This window comes from Globicephala melas, chromosome 1, assembly GCF_963455315.2.
Source record: "Globicephala melas chromosome 1, mGloMel1.2, whole genome shotgun sequence".
In the NCBI taxonomy this organism is placed as follows: Eukaryota; Metazoa; Chordata; class Mammalia; order Artiodactyla; family Delphinidae; genus Globicephala; species Globicephala melas.
Genome location: NC_083314.1, coordinates 3528312 through 3547245, shown reverse-complemented (window position 1 = coordinate 3547245; position 18934 = coordinate 3528312). Strand labels below are relative to the sequence as shown.

General features: G+C 36.4%; 1 protein-coding gene across 1 annotated transcript in view; it reads left to right on the top strand.

Annotated features, from left to right (window-relative positions):
- Nucleotides 1-18248, top strand: part of PTPRC (protein tyrosine phosphatase receptor type C) — a 123065-nt gene extending 104817 nt beyond the window's left edge. The window contains exons 19-31 of the mRNA XM_070046258.1: nt 432-468; nt 567-664; nt 1388-1513; nt 3226-3383; nt 3597-3732; nt 5612-5761; nt 8818-8908; nt 10136-10269; nt 11335-11469; nt 13076-13198; nt 13422-13597; nt 15113-15248; nt 16978-18248. Coding sequence (XP_069902359.1) covers nt 432-468; nt 567-664; nt 1388-1513; nt 3226-3383; nt 3597-3732; nt 5612-5761; nt 8818-8908; nt 10136-10269; nt 11335-11469; nt 13076-13198; nt 13422-13597; nt 15113-15248; nt 16978-17253 — 1776 coding nt within the window. The 3' untranslated portion in view covers nt 17254-18248. The remainder of the gene's footprint in view (nt 1-431; nt 469-566; nt 665-1387; nt 1514-3225; nt 3384-3596; nt 3733-5611; nt 5762-8817; nt 8909-10135; nt 10270-11334; nt 11470-13075; nt 13199-13421; nt 13598-15112; nt 15249-16977) is intronic.
- Nucleotides 18249-18934: the final 686 nt, after the last annotated feature.

Below are 18934 nucleotides of genomic sequence, written 5' to 3'. Positions count from 1 at the left end.
GGATGATTTATTGAAAGAAATTGAGTAAAACTCCCCAAAGTATCTCTATGGCTGGTAAGGAGGTTTGAATTCTGGCAGATGGTGCTATAAAGGTTGGCAGGATCTAAAATATAGGAGTGCCTGTATTATGCTTATAAATTGCTGCACCTTCCCACATGAAGATAAAGTCTATCTAGCTTTAAAAATTGTTTAGGGTATATAGCAAAGACCCATGAAGGTCATGAACATTGTTTGTAAATGTTGACAAACATATTTGACACAGTTAACTGCCACTGAGTTAATAAAACCCCCCTTTTAATTTGAAACTGCCCAGGGAAATACACAACCAAGAAATGGCAGATCTAAGGCAACTTCCCTATCTCACACTTTTGCATGTAAATATATGACTGAGCGCTCAGTAAATGATATACCTCTGTGTGTGTTTTGAACAGGGTTTCAAAGAACCCAGGAAATACATTGCTGCACAAGGTAATTTCTCTGAGAGTCCAACATTCTTTTTTGAAAAATTGTTTTATTGCACATTTAAGGAGATATTTCTTACCAGTTTTTATTTGTTTACCCCCTAGGTCCCAGGGATGAAACTGTTGATGATTTCTGGAGGATGATCTGGGAACAGAAAGCCACGGTTATTGTCATGGTCACTCGATGTGAAGAAGGGAACAAGGTAAGGACCCAGAAGGTTCATAGGGTGAAGGTCCAGGACTCACAGGGTGGAGGCTGGATGTTAGGAAATGACAGTGTTGAACTGCATTTTGAAAAGTCACGTGTGTATGTGCTTGATGACAAAACAGATCATTCTCTGTCTGAATCAGTATAACACTTGATTTAAAATTTCATACTTGTAGAAAAATTAAATATGCACATATATAAATATTTGTATATAAGTATAACATTTAAATGTTTCTGCTTCATTGCTGGACTCCTACGTGATTCCTAGTTTGTTGCAGTATTATTTTAAGTTCAGTACACTTCTGTGGGCTGATTTCACAAATACTTGTTAATACTTGAAACACACAGACCTTAGGCAGATAGATGAAAATTCATGTAACGTGACTTTAGGAAGCGTGAAAGCCTCCCCATCCCCCAGCCTGAAATTAACCACACGCAACCACATCATTTCTGCTGACCACCAAGCACGTCCCCATTTAATATGCAGCTAAGCCTGGGAAGATCATCCTTCTTCTGCTGGGTCGTATGAAGGAAATACTTCAGGGCTCTTAATGGGAAATGGAATACTTTCCAAGCATCACAGTTTACAGGAGACTACAAAAATGTCTTGAGACTTTCAAAGAATACATTTTTGTGTCTTTTGTTTTACAAAGAATGCTTAATAAACAAATCCATTTACATGAAAAACTGGAATCATTAATGATTTTTTAAAATATAGAACAAGTGTGCGTTATACTGGCCATTGATGGAAGAGGGCAGCCGGGTTTTTGGAGATGTGATTGTAGAGATCAATGAGCACAAAAGATGCCCGGATTACATCATTCAGAAGTTGACCATTGCAAATGTGAGTTTGCTTTACGACATAATTTTAATTTTCATACTGTTTGTCTAAAAATATAATTATGGAATATTAAATGTGAGACATTGAAATATATCTAGAAAATTATTTTTTAATGAACTGCAGGAGGAAGAGTTGGGTTAGAACAATAATACAAGCCAACAGGGTCAAGTTAAGTCACTAGTGAAAATAGTGTTTGTCCACATCACATCAAAAGTGTTTATAATGCTGTGACCCTTGAAGTATAAAGAGCTCATCAATTGTGTTAAATGAATGACTACATTATTGAATTAATGATAAAATGGTCCCTCATCTCAATGGGTTTATTACCATTATGGAAAATATATACAAATGGCACAGAGACTACTGTAAGAAGTCTAAAGTTCTAACTCTGTAGGTGAGATAAAATGTTTAGTTCCGAAAAGAAAATTGTCAGTGTGGCCTTAAATAATAGTTAAAATGGTGGTCTTCTCACATATTATATGGTTCTGCTCATATGAAAAGTCTACAATAGTCAAATTTATAGAGACAGAAAGTTGGTTAGTGATTGCTTGGGACTGAGGTGGGTGGAGCAGGAATAGAGGTGACTGCTAATCTGTATGGATTTCTTTTGGGGAGATCATGAAAATGCCCTATAATTAGACAGTGGTGATGATTTACAACTCTGTGAATATAATGAAAACATTTACACTTTAAAGAAATGTGAAAATATCTTAATAAAGATGTCAAAAAATGGAAGTCTTTATAGATAAGGTTGAAATTTTCTCTGAATTCCATTTATGGGAGGTTTTCTCAGTAATCTAAATTGTATTTCCATATGATCCAGATACATTTTGTGAAAGAAAAAAATATCAGTTGCCTATTTCTCCCAAGGCCTCCTAAGGCCCTGTGGCATCACTAACAACTATGCCCTTGGAAGGCTGTGGAACAATCCCACCAGTGGTTCATGGCCAAAGACATGATACACTAAAGCCAAGAATGTAGAAGCCAATACCATTCTGGTTATGTTGATTAGTCTGCCATTACTATTCTTCATTAAGTCAGTTATTTCCTATCTGAAAATTAAAACCAACCAAGTTTGTTTGTTTGTTTGTTTCTTCTATTATCTAAATGTAGGTAGTTCTTCTTCATACTTGGTCAGAGAATTATGAATTATGTATCTTCTAGTGCTTACCTTGAAACTGGGAGAAACATGAGCTGTAATCTGGAGCTGACTCTCCTGAGTTCTCTCTCTACAGTCGAGCTGACACTTCTAATATGAGAAATATAGCATTAATCAAATAATTAATCAGCTTTCTTCATATGACAATAATCCTGTTTGTCTTCCTACCAGGCAGAAGTATTTCAAACAGCTGTGAGAATGGCTTTTACTTTGTATCTTTTCACACCCACCCACCAATCCCCTTGTTTTGTGTTTTATTGTTTTTATTTTGTTTGTTTGTTTTTGGCTTGGCAGCATGAAAGTTCCTAGTGGTTTCAGCTACACTTAACCATATGTTACTTACCTTCCTGGTAAGTAATTGCTTACTGGTTGGTGCATGCCAGTCCTGTGTGATGTCTCAATTCCTATTTATTCATTGGAAAGGAAAATGTAATCATGAATGAAAAATAACTTGCACGAGGAGTTTTTTGTACTTTTCCTCCCTTCCACTTACTTATGTCCCATAGTTTGCTCTGAGAAAAAAATCATCTAAAAAAAAATATTATCCCCTGGCTAGAGAAAAGAAAAAGCAACTGGGAGAGCAGTGACCCACATTCAGTTCACCAGCTGGCCAGACCATGGAGTCCCCGAAGACCCTCACCTGCTCCTCAAGCTGCGCAGGAGAGTGAACGCTTTCAGCAACTTCTTCAGTGGCCCTGTCGTGGTGCACTGCAGGTAAATAAAGACCTCCACCAAAAGCACAAGGGCTGTTCAAATTTTCACTCCTTGGGGTGTTAGGGCCACCCTCCCCTTTGGCAATTGCTACTTTGAGAAACAATCTATGAGGAGAAACTGACATTGTTTTCCCTGCTTCACCCTTGCTGGCTTTTCCATTCATTTTCCTGCCGTGATCGATCATACCTTCAACCTTTTCATTTGTTTTGTCAGTGCTGGTGTTGGACGCACAGGCACCTATATTGGAATTGATGCCATGTTAGAAGGCCTGGAGGCAGAGAGCAAGGTGGATGTCTATGGCTATGTCGTCAAGCTAAGGCGACAGAGGTGCCTGATGGTTCAGGTGGAGGTATGTTCCAGGCCACAGTCACTATCCTCACTTATGCCTTTTGGCTTAAATCTTTTTGTGGTGGGAGTAGAGATCTTAAAGGAAATCCAAATTCTTCTCAACCTCGAACAGTGGGTGAAAATTGTTTTCTTTTAATATCTGGAAAAATAAAGCACCAATTGCAGTTAGAAGCATTTTGCATTAGTGGCTGAGAGTACTGTGGAAGGAGGATGACTATAAAATGTATTTAAAAAAAATAATGAGGGGTTTCCCTGGTGGCGCAGTGGTTGAGAGTCCGCCTGCCGATGTAGGGGACATGGGTTCATGTCCTGGTCCAGGAGGATCCCACATGCCGCGGAGCGGCTGGGCCCGTGAGCCATGGCCACTGAGCCTGCGCATCAGGAGCCTGTGCTCCGCAATGGGAGAGGCCACAACAGTGAGAGGCCCGCGTATCGCAAAAAAATAAAAAATAAAAAATAATGAAATAGCACTTACACATATCAGATTGGGCAAAATTTTTAAATGCCAAAACCCAGTTTGGCAGCATCTCATAAAATTAAAACTGGGGAGACAAGAAGAGGACGGTACAGTGGTTAAGTGGGAACTAGATGTAGTAATTTCAAATCGTGCTTGTTGTTCTTAATACTGTGCACCATTTTACCAGTGTTTAATGTCCCTGTGCCTCAGTTAAGTCATATGTAAAATGGAGATAATGATAGTATTTACCTTACAGGGTTAACACACAAAGGGTAACCCAAGTAAGCACTTAGACAAGCCCCTGGAAGATGCATGTAGTCAGTAATTGTAAGCAATGGTTATTATCAAAATTGTCTGCATTTGACCCAGCAATTCTACATGTATGTATATAACCGAGAGAAGCATTTGCAAATGTGTGCTACTAGAAACATGTTTAAGAATGTTCATTGTGTTCAGCATTGTTAGAATAACAAAAACATAGAAAACCTTAAATATATATCAATATGGGAATGAGCAAACAGAATGTGGACATATGGACCCTTTGTAAACACATGCTCTGCTGCGATTGACAGGAATAATCTATGTCTGTAGCTCTCTGTGTAGGTAGATGCTCAGATGAAAACAATGAGTGAATATAGTCACCAGATGAAACGTATACAATTCAATTTATGTCATTGTTAAGAAAGGACACAAAAATGTACAATGTTATAAATACATAGATATTAGTGTAGAAGTATAAAAACAGATTGTACACAAGAAAAAAAAAAGAAATTATTTCCTGTGGAAAAACACAATAGATTGGAAGGATGCTACAGCCAAACTCAGGGGACTAGAGGTGGTGTTAAAGAGTCTTGAATTTTATCAGAAATTTGTCATTTATTTAAAAATGGTGGATTCAAATATGATAAAAGGTTAGGAGTTGTTAAATATGGGTTTGGTCTATTGTGCTTTATAGAATAATTTTCTCTGTTAAAAGCTTCTAGGAAACTCTTTTAAAAAATATGTTCTATGGAATATCAACCTGCTTTTTTCTTTCTCAGATATAGTGTGAAACTTATTATAGTTTTATATATTAGTAATTTAACTTACTGACTCAATACTAGTCACAGAAGGAAGTAACAGATAATGTTTTTTAACTGTTAGGAATGAGATATAAGTTATGCCCTACCTTGTAGATGCCTCATCTATTTACCAAGCTATTTTGTTTTTTCTGGAAAAAAAAAATCTGGGATGGAATTTGCTTATATCCCATAGAACCATGAGAGCTAACTTCCAGATTATTTAAATGTTACAGATATCAGTTTTCTTCTCCATACATTGTCTCCATATGAGCAAAATTATGGGAATGTAGAATTTATTTAAATGTGATTGATAGGACTTTAAGTTATCAATTAATTATCTATATTCTTCCCTGAAATTATAGGCACAGTACATCTTGATCCATCAGGCCTTGGTGGAATACAATCAGTTTGGGGAAACAGAAGTGAGCTTGTCTGAGTTACATCCATATCTGTCTAACATGAAGAAAAGAGATCCACCCAGTGAGCCTTCCCCACTGGAGGCTGAATTCCAGGTAACAATAGTGAGAACAAGAGCACCATTACAGATAACTTGAACCTCTGTCTCTTTTCCAGTGCTGTCCTATGTACTTGACATAGTTCTTGTATTTGGGCTTTGCCATGAAATGGAGCACAGATGAGAGAACAAAGACACGCAGAGTTTAAGAGAAATGCCTGAAAGCACACAGCTATTCTGTAGGAAACTTGTTTAAACCAAGAAATCTGATTCTACAGCCAACATTTTAACCATTTTTCATTAAGCTGGTATAAAATAAAGTGTCAGAATAATAGCATATGGCCACAAAATTGGCCCTCCAAAGGCAATGTAGCATCTCACCTTTAAAAACTACATCTGGTTTTGGTTTGTAAAGGAAATAGTTAGAGGAGTTTATGACTACTTAGGAACATGAACTGGCTGGAGCTGGTAGACAGAAACTAAAGGATAAATATGTGTGTCCTAACCTATTTATCAGGCAGTTACTCTGAAAACTAACCTAGGATGTAGCTCACTGTGATTTCACAGAGTTGGCAGAGCTATCTCCAAATTGCTCAGTTGTCAAAAAAATGTTTTGTAACTTCTCTCTTTCACCTATGATTTTCAGTTTATTGAATCTTTCCGTAAACTACCAAACTGGTCAATTCAGAGAGTTTCACAGCAAGACCAGGAATGTGCTTTTAATCAGATGCAGAATCATTGAATGTTTTGGATCAGAGTGGGGCTGGGGTGGGAGTGGGGCTTGAGACAATCACCGTGGTGGAACAGCTAGTAGGCTACCGGCATGGTCTTCGATAGAGGGGTGTTTTCTTATTCTTGCCCTTTTAGCTGATAAATTGACCACCTTTGATATATTAACCCCACTATACTGCATATAGATAGACACTGTTTAAAACACTTATACATTTAATGTAAACATTCATATGTAAAGTCACTTAAAAAAAAGGGTAAATTCTTTGGCTGAACAAATATGATTGAGTCTGTGCTCTGTACTGAGTACAATTCTAGGCACAAGAATCAAAGTGATTTGTATGTGGACATGGGGAGTGGGTGTGATCCAGACAGGTGGTGACCACAGCTCTCATAGAAACAGTGAAATTATTCCATCTAAGCAGAAAGGGAGACAGAAAATGAGGGTAGAGATGGAGGTTGGTTGGTAGATTAGTGACGGGAAGTTGAGGCAGTTCTTGTCTAATTGCCTTATTTTTCTCAAGAGAATACGAAGTAAGATCATTGGTTGGGCGTTTAGGGGGACAGAAGTGAGTAGGGCAAAGAAGGGCTTATGCTTGAGAAAGAGAAAAGCATATGAAATAGTTCTATCAAAGTAGGAAAGCAATCTCCCAGGCAAAGGTGGTAGGGGTGCCAGAATTATCGGATCATTTGAAATTTATGGTCATGAAATTAAAGAGAGCCAGTCGGTTTTTTGTTTTGTTTTGTTTTTGTTTCCTACAGTAACATTGGGGTTAGAGCTGTGTATAGTTGGGTTAAACCCATCTAGAATTTTTTAAAGTGAATAATTGAAAGTTGGGAGGCAAAGGCACTAAGGGTGTTTGCAAATGAATGATACAGTGTGGATAATAAAGAGCATATTGGCCACAGAAAGACATGAAGGAAAAAAAGAAAGGAGTAAAAACAATATGATAAAGGTTTTGATAGGATTGCAGATTGCTGGATTGGAGGTACTAAAATAAATGACTGGGAAGAATAGAGGTAATTTTCCGTAGGAAGGATGGTTGAAGTCATAACTTTTAAAGTGATGCAATCTTTGGAATGAAACCTACCTACAAAAGTGGAGTGGGGAATGTGGATGGCTGAAGAAAGGAGAAATATTATAGGAGGTGAAGAGGTTAAGAAATAAAGAGGCTGGAGTGTGATTTGAAACAAGGTTCCATATTTAGTTTGAAAAAAGGCACCATAGTTTTCGAAACATTTATATATAATACATATTCACACATACCTATATATACACAAACATATATGTGTATAATGTGTGTGTATAATCTTCCTGAACTTTGTATGATGAGTTCTCTCAGTTTAGGTTATTCATCCACTTGACAAATATTTATTTAAGTTATTTATTGGGAAGAAAAGGCTGCAGGCAGGGAGATCTTCCGGTAGAGATTGACCTGTAAACAGATATCTAAAGGGCGAGTAGAGGTTAGCAGAGTGAGAAAAAGGGACAAGGATAGTCCAGGTAGAAAACACACCTGAGAATCTGCTAAGAGTTAAAGGACAGCTTAGCCCCTTCCAAGACTGGGGGAAGTAGGTTTGGCTGCAGTGCAGGGGGTCCCAGCAAGAGGTGAGGCTGCAGAGACAGTCAAGGGTGTCTCCTGACAGGCTTTCTGTGCTGTACAGATGCTGAATCCTTCCTAACAAAGATGGGAAGCTGCCAAAAACCTGAGGGGGGACCTGCTCTGTTTTGTGTTTTAGAAGGATTAGAGCAAGTGAGATTGAAGATAAAGAGGCCAGTGAAAAAACTGCTGATGTTTTCAAGTAAGAAGTGAAAGCAGATTGGACTAAGTAGGAAGAGAGAAAAGCGGAAGGATTTGAGAGCTCCACCCGGAGAAATGATAGGTCTTGCCGACTGATTGATTGATTAGCTATCGCGAGGGAGAGGGGAAAGAGTCTGGAGGGTTTAAAGAAATGAGGTATTGATTATTTGCGTGAGCCTAGTCTTCGGCAAATGCTTCATCTGGAGAATTTACTTTGGATCATTTAAAATAATTTACCATTGCTTTTGCAATATGGAGAATAATCAACATCTATGCGATGCTTTCAACTTATACAAGAATAAACCATACTATTTTGCTATCCAGCACCTCTTAACCAGGAAACATATTCTGTTATATAACTGTATATGTTCAAATTCGCCATGTCAAAGTACTTAATACCTGAGCCATTATAAAGAAAAATTCAGAGGCAAACTTAAAAATTGTGCCCTTAGGGAACGTATGCAAATTTCACAAAACCTGGTGAAATTCTTTTCTTAGGGAGCATCTTACGCTACAATAATAAACTAAGCCAATACATAAATTTTTAAAGGAGTTTCCATTCTGTTTTTTTTTTTTCCCTCAGAGACTTCCTTCATATAGGAGCTGGAGGACGCAGCACATTGGGAATCAAGAAGAAAATAAAAGTAAAAACAGGAATTCTAACGTCATTCCATGTATGCAGCTTATTTTATTTTTTGTATCAGATAAAGTGAAGCTCTCTTTTGAATTTGTTTAATGTGAGACACACACACAAACCTTTTGGAAGCACGTTTTCAACATTTGCTTGACAGTAGAGAATAGTTATAGGCTATTTGAATTTTAGTTGTAGCAAATACATTGAACCCCAAACATTTACAATGGACTTTGGAGGACAGACAATATTTCATGTTTTCTTTGTACCAATTAGTTCAGAAATGGGTTTTCAGAAAGATGTAACCTCTGAAGCTGGGGGAAAAAAGCCAAGTCCTCTTTACCAGTTTTCTCTCATCTTCAGTTTATTGCAGTTATTTACTCCAGGGTAATAGCCAAATAACAAAATTACATCCTTTTGTTCCCTTTATGTTTTCTGTTTATCCCTTCCTTACACCAAGGAGGTTAAAAGTAGATGGGAAATATACTATAAATCATCAAATTTAACAGACCAAAATAAGCATCATTGTCAAGACTTGAATTTTGCTACTTAAGTATATTGATAGGACCACACCTGGCACAACTATAATTTTATTCAGTTGCCTACACTAAAACTAGCACGGAGAAAATATAACCCAAGGTACTAAGCTGGACAACCAAATAAATCGGATCAATGCATGGCTGACCTAGTTAATTACTGAAGAGGTCCTTATGAATATAATTTAAAATATAGAATTGATGGTGCTGTAACTAATCAGATCATTTGATCAGGTTATTATAAATGAAATTGAGAAACAGTGAGAAATTATGGACTAAATACTTTTCTTGTTGAAAAAATTATCTGAGATACCCATTGAATTAAGATTGTTAATTGAATGTTAATATGATATAATTGAGAAATCAGGTTTTTACTTAAGCTATGTATTTTATTAACATATATGTATTTTTAAAACTTTTATCCATCAGCATGATGATATTCCATGGAAAACTAAAGTATATATATCAACGATTGCATAATCGTATGGAACATTATGACATAGAGTTATGGTCTATATTTTTTCCTGGAACTTTCTTGGGATCTTCTTTCTATTAGACTTTTAAAAAATAATGTGTTAATCAATAAAAATGGAGCAGGATCTCATTCCTTGTAGATCAATACATGTACATCATGTAATCTGTCACTTCTAAGTGACTTTCTTATTTCCACATGATGATCAAGCAGAGATTAGGGGCCTTTAAAGGAAGACTGACTGCTACTTTGTTTTGCGTAGATGACTTTAACAGAGTGACACTTAAACATGAACTGGAGATGAGCAAGGAGAGTGAGCATGACTCAGATGAGTCCTCTGACGATGACAGTGACTCGGAAGAGATGAGCAAATACATCAATGCCTCCTTTGTAATGGTAGGTCCTTATGCTTCCAAAACCCAAGGTCCGACTCTAAAAAATATGTGTATGTTATTATGGCCACGCATTAAGTGATTCTATAAAAGAATGATGAGCTTGACCATAACTATGTATTGATTGACATGAGAGTTTCCACTTTTAATGCTATATCTTAACTTATTGCAACACTCAGATGTTAAAACCTAATGAGTCGATACAGAACAAAACAATGCTATTAGTTACAGTTTATGACAAACATGACTATTATATAATTTGAAAAATAATGACATTTCAGCAAAAGCAAGTATTTGAAAATGTTTATACTTACTCATATACCCAAATTGTAAGCAAACCTAAATTTGCATATTTTTATGGCTTTTCATTCCGATTTTCTGAATATTTAAATGAGTCTGTGTCACATACCTTTTTTTTGGATACACTGAGAATTCAAACAAGGAACTTTTAGTAATTCAGTAAATATTTTTTGCATGTACACTAAGTTGAACTTATTTCTTTTCCCAGTTTTCTTAAAATATTGATATGTATTCATAGAATATTAATTATAAGATACAGAATATATAAACATAAATTAGAGACATGATGGAGATAACTTGAAATGCTTATGCTTTTTTTTCTTTTTACCATCACATTAAGCTTTCCAGTAGAAAAAATGGTATTTTGGGAAGGAAAAATTGTTAGTTTCCTAAAATAATATCTTCTAAACTTGATTTCACACTATTAGTCAGGTATTATCATTAACTAAGTAAATATCTTATATATATATATCACATTGTTTTTTGGACCTAAGAATCTTTTTTTTTTCACTTTTTAAAAATTAAAGTATAGTTGCTTTACCATGTCATGTTAATTTCTGCTGTACAGCAAAGTGATTCAGATATATATATAATCTTTTTTATATGCTTTTCCACTATGGTTTATCACAGGATTGGACCTAAGCATCTTAATATTAGGTAACAGCATTGATATCAAATTAAGTGACTGTACTTTCAAATGGTTATTTTAAACATGCACTGTTCGCTCTCCAGCACTAGTAACTAAGTCTCACCTTTAATTTTTTTAAAGAGTTATTGGAAACCTGAAGTGATGATTGCAGCTCAGGGACCACTGAAAGAGACCATTGGTGACTTTTGGCAAATGATATTCCAAAGAAAAGTCAAGGTGATTGTTATGCTGACAGAGCTAAAGAATGGAGACCAGGTTTGTACTTTTAAGAAGCTTTTAAGTCTTCCTGTCCTAAAATCTGATTCTTCATTCTTGGATTACTTACTTGATTGCTATACCTGAGTCCTTTTGATCCCTCTGTCACACAATTCCATTTGTTCATTCTCCCCGTTTTCCATCCGAGCGCTGGCCTCCAAAGTTTTGCATTCGGGTTCTGACCCTCTCTCCTGTTTGCCCCTCACCAGCCCTGCCTACTGCTCACAGATCATATAAGGCACAGCAATCCCAGTGCCACCCTCTGCTAAAAACAACAAACGGTCACCTTTTCCTTTTTTTTTATCAGGATAGAAACCAAACTCCTCAGTCTGATATTTATGACCCTCAATAATCGAGCCCTATGTATCTTTCCATTTTCCTCATATGTTTATGTTTTCCATACTTTCCACCTTGGGCAAGTAGATTTACTGACTGAATCTTAACACATCATTTGTGTTCTCATCATTGACTTGATTTTCTGACATTCCATGTACCTAAATGTGCCTTCTCTTCCCATTTTGATCCCATTCTTCTAGAACGATAAAACTCTGGAAAATGTTTCTTAATCCTGTCTTCTTCATATCCATGTAATATTTATTGTCATACAATTCTATAGTTGGAGGTGAACCTGAGATCTAATTTGATCTTCTGCCTAATGTCTGTTACATGTATTTGAGCCTTTCCGAATACCTCAAGTTATCAAAATTTACCTGGCAGTACATCTTAGTTTTAGCACCTAACACATTATCTGACATATGTTAAAGCTTATTTAATAAATATTTTCATAAGTATGCGTTGTACTATATGCCTTCTTTTTCTCTCTCTCTTTTCCCTATGTACCCTTGTACATAGAAAATTGTTTTTTTTTATCTTTCTGTTTTTTCTTTTTTAAAAAAGAAATCTATGTTCAGATTTTCAATGTGGAATTCTAGCAATCTTTTCCTTCATCTAAATTGGGAAAATCAGGAAATGGAACGGGAGCGTGGGCAGGAATACCTATCATGGTCAGCAACTGTGGGACTGTAGTTGGTGGGAAACCATTTGAGGAAGGAGGAAATACCTTTGTGATCTACCTGTTCTTCAATCTGACCATTTCCTTGGATATTCAATCAACTGATATAGACAAGATAGAGACAAAGCTCCTAGAGGTGTAACCTCCTTCTCCAAGGACCCCTGGAGGAACAGAGAGACTTAAGTTATTTCAGGGGTCATGAACAACGTCAGGTCAATCCATCCATTTTGAAAAGGTGATGGTGAGGGCATGGAAGGAAGGGAAAAACAAATCTGAGCTCTACACCAGGGACGGCAGAGCCGTTCCTGTGGTGTCCTGGCCACCTCGGCTATCCCTAGGTTCCCTTGATTTGCACAAGGCAACACCATGTATTTGTTGAATGGATGTCCAACATACTTAAAATAGATTTTAGATCTTTATGATTAAGATTCAATTTTAGAGCACAAGTTGTAATTTCAAATTTAATAGAACAGAGGGAAGAAAAGAGAAAGAGGACAGGGATAGAGCAAAGACAGAGAGAGGTACTCTGAGTGCATTTAAAAACAAACAGAACCCTTGGGCAGATGATGTTGAATCATGTTCTTTCTTCTCTAGGAAGCCTGTTCTCAGTACTGGGAGGAAGGAAAGCAAACATATGGAGACATAGAAGTTCATATGAAGGACACCAATAAATCTTCAGCCTATACCATCCGTGCATTTGAACTGAGACATTCCAAGGTATACAAACAATTTCAGGAGTATGTATCTTTGGGGTAATTGATCTAGTTGAAAAACTAATATAAACCATTCTATGAACACAAAGCAACTCTCTCTATAATGTTCTCAGAATAAAAATTTTAAATGATTTAAATGAAAGTAACTGTGAGGAAAACATGACTATCAACTTAACAGATGGGCTGAGCTTCACTCGAGTTTATGTTCCCTTCCCTTCTGGTTTTAGAGGAAAGATCCACGAACCGTGTTCCAGTACCAATTCAATAACTGGAATGGGGAAGAGCTGCCCGTGGAGCCCAAAGACTTAATCTTAATGATTCAGAATCTCAAACAGAAACTTCCCAAGAATTCCACTGAAGGGAATAAGTTTCACAGGAACGTGCCTCTCCTCATTCACTGCAGGTGGGTGGGATTTGATGGGATGTGCTCTAAAAATCAGCATCCTTCTTGACCTCTTGGTTTGCACCTTCTGTTAAATTCTATTTCTCCTAACAGATAAAAATGCATGACTGCAGTGGAAGCCTCTTAGGGAGTGGGGCACTCTCTCCCATGTGCTCCCACAGCATAACTATTATAGAAATACAGCAGAAATAATTATATTTTAGTGCAATGTTGTTAGGCTGTGAACCTGAAATGTCACATGTCCTGAATGAATGGAAGGATGCAAGGACAGACGGATGGATGGATGTTGCATTTTATTTCTGCCTAAGTGCATTGAGCCACGCTATTAGGCGTCAGTAAAATCCAGAAGACTGAATGCTTTGCCTCCAAAAAACATATCTTAAGCTATTTATTAAACTGAAATCTCAATGTTTAGCAGCTTCGATTTGAAACCCATCACCTGACTCTCTAAATGGACCCCAAAGGCAAAGATTTTAATAATATCCATAATAATACTTGATTTGATTAACTTCTGTTATGCAGACCCTTACTTTCATCTGTGATAGATATCCACCTTAAATAAGAGATATTGAAAGAAGGGTGTGTGATATAAAATATTTGCATAAAAAATGGTAAAGTAAATTAGAAATGAAAAATAGTAAAGTAAAATGAGAAATGTAAATCTAGCAAAGGGCTTTTAGAATTTTTGAGAACCTTCATTATTATTATTAGAATTGTATATGCTATAATCAGGACCTTAGACAGATATTACTTTTTGGCATTTATTTGAGTTTTCAAAGGTAAAACTTACATGGAAAGAAAAATAAGACGGGAAGTTTAGGCTTTAAAACTGTAGGTGTTTCTTAGGGAATGGCTGAATACCTACTATATGTTCCTTGTTATGTACAATAAATAAAGTTCTGCTATTAACATATTCTTTAACTTGAATTTTTATTATAATCTAACATACCTCTCACAGTTTTGTAAGTAATCTGGTTGCCCTCTTTTTAATAAATAACTTCACTAGGTATCATTTTTCTATTGGTGCAGAAGTGTTAACATTTGTAAAAAGCACTGGAGAGGCAGAAGAGAGGAGAAAAAGCATGTGGTTTAGTAATTTACAAAATATCAGGTCCAGTATTTCTGGTTTCATCAGTTTCTAGCCCTGACTTTATTTTCCCTAAATCTCAGTATCCTCATCTGTCTGGCGGATATTATGATATTTGTCTTAACAACTTCAGATGTAAATTAAAGTGCATTATAATTGGTAAAGTACTAATAGAAGAAAGTATATTTTTAAAGCTTATGACAAATATTTTTTTAAACTAAATGACTATTATATTCCCAAATTGAAAAAGTTTGCATAAAACATGTACTTAGCAGAAAAACTTTGCTCTTAAGATATTGGAATAAAATAATTACAGTAAACATGAAGTGGAAGCATGTATTCTTGTCTCTCTCTTTCCATTTTTATTCCAATGTCACTTTCTCCATATAATGTAGAATTTTTTTTAAATCTATTTCTTTCTATTTTAGAGATGGATCTCAGCAAACAGGAATATTTTGTGCTTTGTTAAATCTCTTGGAAAGTGCAGAAACAGAAGAAGTGATAGATGTTTTTCAAGCAGTAAAATCTCTACGCAAAGCTAGACCGGGAATGGTTCCCACATTTGTAAGTATACCTCATCATTGCTTTTTTTTTTTTTTTTTTTTGCTGTACGCGGGCCTCTCACTGTTGTGGCCTCTCCCGTTGTGGAGCACAGGCTCCGGACGCACAGTCTCAGCGGCCATGGCTCACGGGCCCAGCCGCTCCGCGGCATGTGGGATCTTCCCGGACCGTGGCGCGAACCCGTGTCGCCTGCATCGGCAGGCGGACTCTCAACCACTGCGCCACCAGGGAAGCCCTGTCATCATTGCTTTTAACATGTTTTGCATTTTTATTTTGACGATTTCTTCTCTCTCCTTCCCTTCCCTCCCCTCCCCCTCTTCTGATCCTCTCCTTTCCATTACTTCTTTTCTATTTGCTTTTCTAGTCTTCTCTTTTAAATTCCATTTTACATGATCATTCACATTGAATTATTATTAGTATAAATAAGAGACCTAATTGGAGTTTGCCAACACTTTGTGGTGGTGGTTCTTGAAGAACATGTTTTTAAAAGCTCATGGATTCCCTCAGTTTCCCCACCTTTAATCCTGTATCCATTTGTGTTGCTGTGTAGCAAACCACCCCAAAATTTAGAAACTGAAAAAAAAATAACGTTTATTATAATTCAATAATATGTTTGATCAGCTGAAGATTTCTGCTGATCACATTAGGCTTAGCCAACCTGGACCAGGCTCACGGATATGTGTGTTGTCGCTGATGTGTCCACTGCGACTTGACTTTGTCCAAAAGGACCTTGACTGCCACTAGGCTGGGAGTTGGCTGGCATTTAGCTGTGGCGATAAGGATGAGTGGATCCCCTGTCTCTCCTCATCCAGAAGCCTAGCCTGACACATTCCCATAAAGGCAGCAGTGTTCATAGGGGCAGAGTGAGACCCCTTGGATCCCAGGCTTGGGACTGGAACATGCCTTCCTCTGCATTTTATTATCTGAACAAGTCACAAGGCCAGCTCAGGTGTAGGGCATGGGGTCATAGACCCAACCTTTGTCCAAAGGGCCTGCAAAGTCACCTTGCAAAGAGGTGTGGATACAGAGAGGATAATGAGTGAGCATTGTCATAATCAATCTAAGCTGTGTCCTCTCTAAGTGGTAGTGACCACAGATGATGGTCTGGGAGTTAGTAACAAAGTAAACTTAACTACTCACTCAAATATAGGCAGCTTTTACTTATGTATGACCTTGAGCTTACATGTATTGATGTTAAAAGTATATTGAGTGCCTGCTACGTGTTTTGCCATTAAGAGACTCATTGTTTAGTGTGAGGAAAAGGCAGACATTTATTAAACAATGTAGTAAGTGAAATGACAGAGAAATTATTAGAGAATATGAATGAGGGCACTGAATTTAACCCAAGGGGATCACATTGGCTTCCTGAAGCAGGTGACCCCTGATCTGATGCTAAATGATATGTAGGCATGAACCAAGAGGGTGGCCACCAAAAATGGCTTCCTTTGCAAAAGCTTAGGAATGAGACACCCCACACGGCCTGCAAGGGGGCCGAACACCAGTCTGGTGTGGCTACAAGGCAAATTCTGAAGATTGCCCTGCAGTCAGTCCTTTAAAACTGTAAGGAGGGTGAACCATTTAAAATGTTCTTTTTTATAAAAACACATGAGAGTTGTTTTCTGATACCCAGGTCTTCCCCAAGTAAATGATTAAGTCCTGCTAATTTTCATCTGATGTAAAAATAATGACATAAACCTCTTTTATGTAATTCCTTCCTTCTTCCCTTTATTAGGAGCAATATCAATTCCTGTATGACGTCATTGCTAGCATCTACCCTGCCCAGAATGGGCAGGTGAAGAAAAACAACCAACAAGAAGATAAAATTGAATTTGATAATGAAGTGGACAAAGCGAAGCAGGATGCTAACTGTGTGAGTCCACCTGGTGCCCTGGATAAGACTCCTGAAGGAAATAAAGAGGATGAAAGTTCTAAACCCACAAGTGGCCCTGAGGGGCCAGAACATTCTGCCAATGGTCCAGCGAGTCCAGTTTTAACTCAAAGTGCATAGGAAAAGGCAAACATGGGGCAACCCAAAACCTCACATTAAACGTTATTTCTATTTTTCTAGAACTAGAAAGGCAAAATAGATATACAATGGATTAATGAAGGGCATGGGCAAATATTTGTGGGAAGTTTCTATTTTACAACTGTAGAAAAATATTTAAGACAGTTTAGTTGAAGCATTTTGTACAGTCTTATACTTATTTTAAATTTTATCCATCATTCAGCAAAAAACAACTTCTTTGTAGTCTGTGTGTGTGTGTGTGCGTGTGCGTGTGTGTGAGAGGCAGACAGACAGAAACAAAGAGGCAGAGAAAGAGAGAGAGAGAGAGAGAGAGGATGATTTCAAGTAAATCTAAATGCTCTTGAGAAACTTTGCTTTTTTGGTTTTTTATTTTTTTTTTTGAGAAACAACATTTTATACGGAAAATATTAACTTTGCTCAAAGGTTGTATTTTTTTAAATCATAAATTGTGTGTGAGCTCTGTGTAAGAATAACATGTACATTTCTAGAATGACCTCAAGATGGCCTCCTTGTTCTACTGAAATATATCTTATAATTTACTATGTTACCTCTAGAAATAGACATAAAATAGTAGGTGTGTATAGTTACTATAAGAAAGTTAACTAAATTAACATTTGGAAATCTTATATTCTATATGGTAGCATTTAGTACAATATCTCAAGCTTATTTAATCTAATTTAAAATTTCAGGAAAACCTATCTTGTTATCTTCATATGGTGTTTACGATTTTGCAACATGGATTGTTCTCTGTATAATATGTGAAATTCATTGCTTGATACTTTTGACCCAAAATTATATGTTTGTTACAATTGAACTTAAATAAACATCTTTAAACAAATGCAATCTGCATTCAATCCTTAGGACAAAAATGGAGTCATGCAAATGTAGTTGTTCTAAATATTTACATACAAAGCCTAACATAGCTATTTTTATGGAATAAGACATTGATATGAGATATATAATATTGCATATGAATATTTTTCATGGTAAAATTTGTCCTTGCCTTTCACCGAAGTGCATTTACTTTGAATTTCTCAAATGTTTATACTGCTTTTACCAGGAATTGATAACAACAACAATGAAGTTCAATCATTATCTTTTCTTGTACATAAGTGTTCACATGTTCATATATGAATTATGTAAGCAGATATTGAAATATAGACTTATGCAATTAACATTTGTAGAATAACTCTATAGGTTTTATTTTTTAAAGATATATAGTCTAATAATTGCTGGGATCCAGAAAAAATTCAAGAAAAGGTAATAAACAAAACTTTTATTGAATTTGCATCAGTTTATTACATTAGTCACACACTGCCTCTAAGTTGGCTTGGTTCTCTATATCTTCACTCTCCTGATTGAGTTTAAATATCTCAACAATACATCATCAATTGTTTTCCATTCAACTCACATTCGTCTTGTGTTCATCCTTCTAATTCTTATATTATACACACAAAATTAGCAATAAGTCTTTACATTATTATATAGTACCTTGCCATTAACATATTAAAAGAAGTGAATTTTAGAATGAAGCAATAGTTTCTAACTTACATTGTTTACTTATATCTCTTTACTTACTAATGAAAAAAAGGGGGATTAGGAATCATGAGCTACGAGCTCCAGAAAGAAAGAAAACTTGCTTTCATTTCTCTCATTACTCATT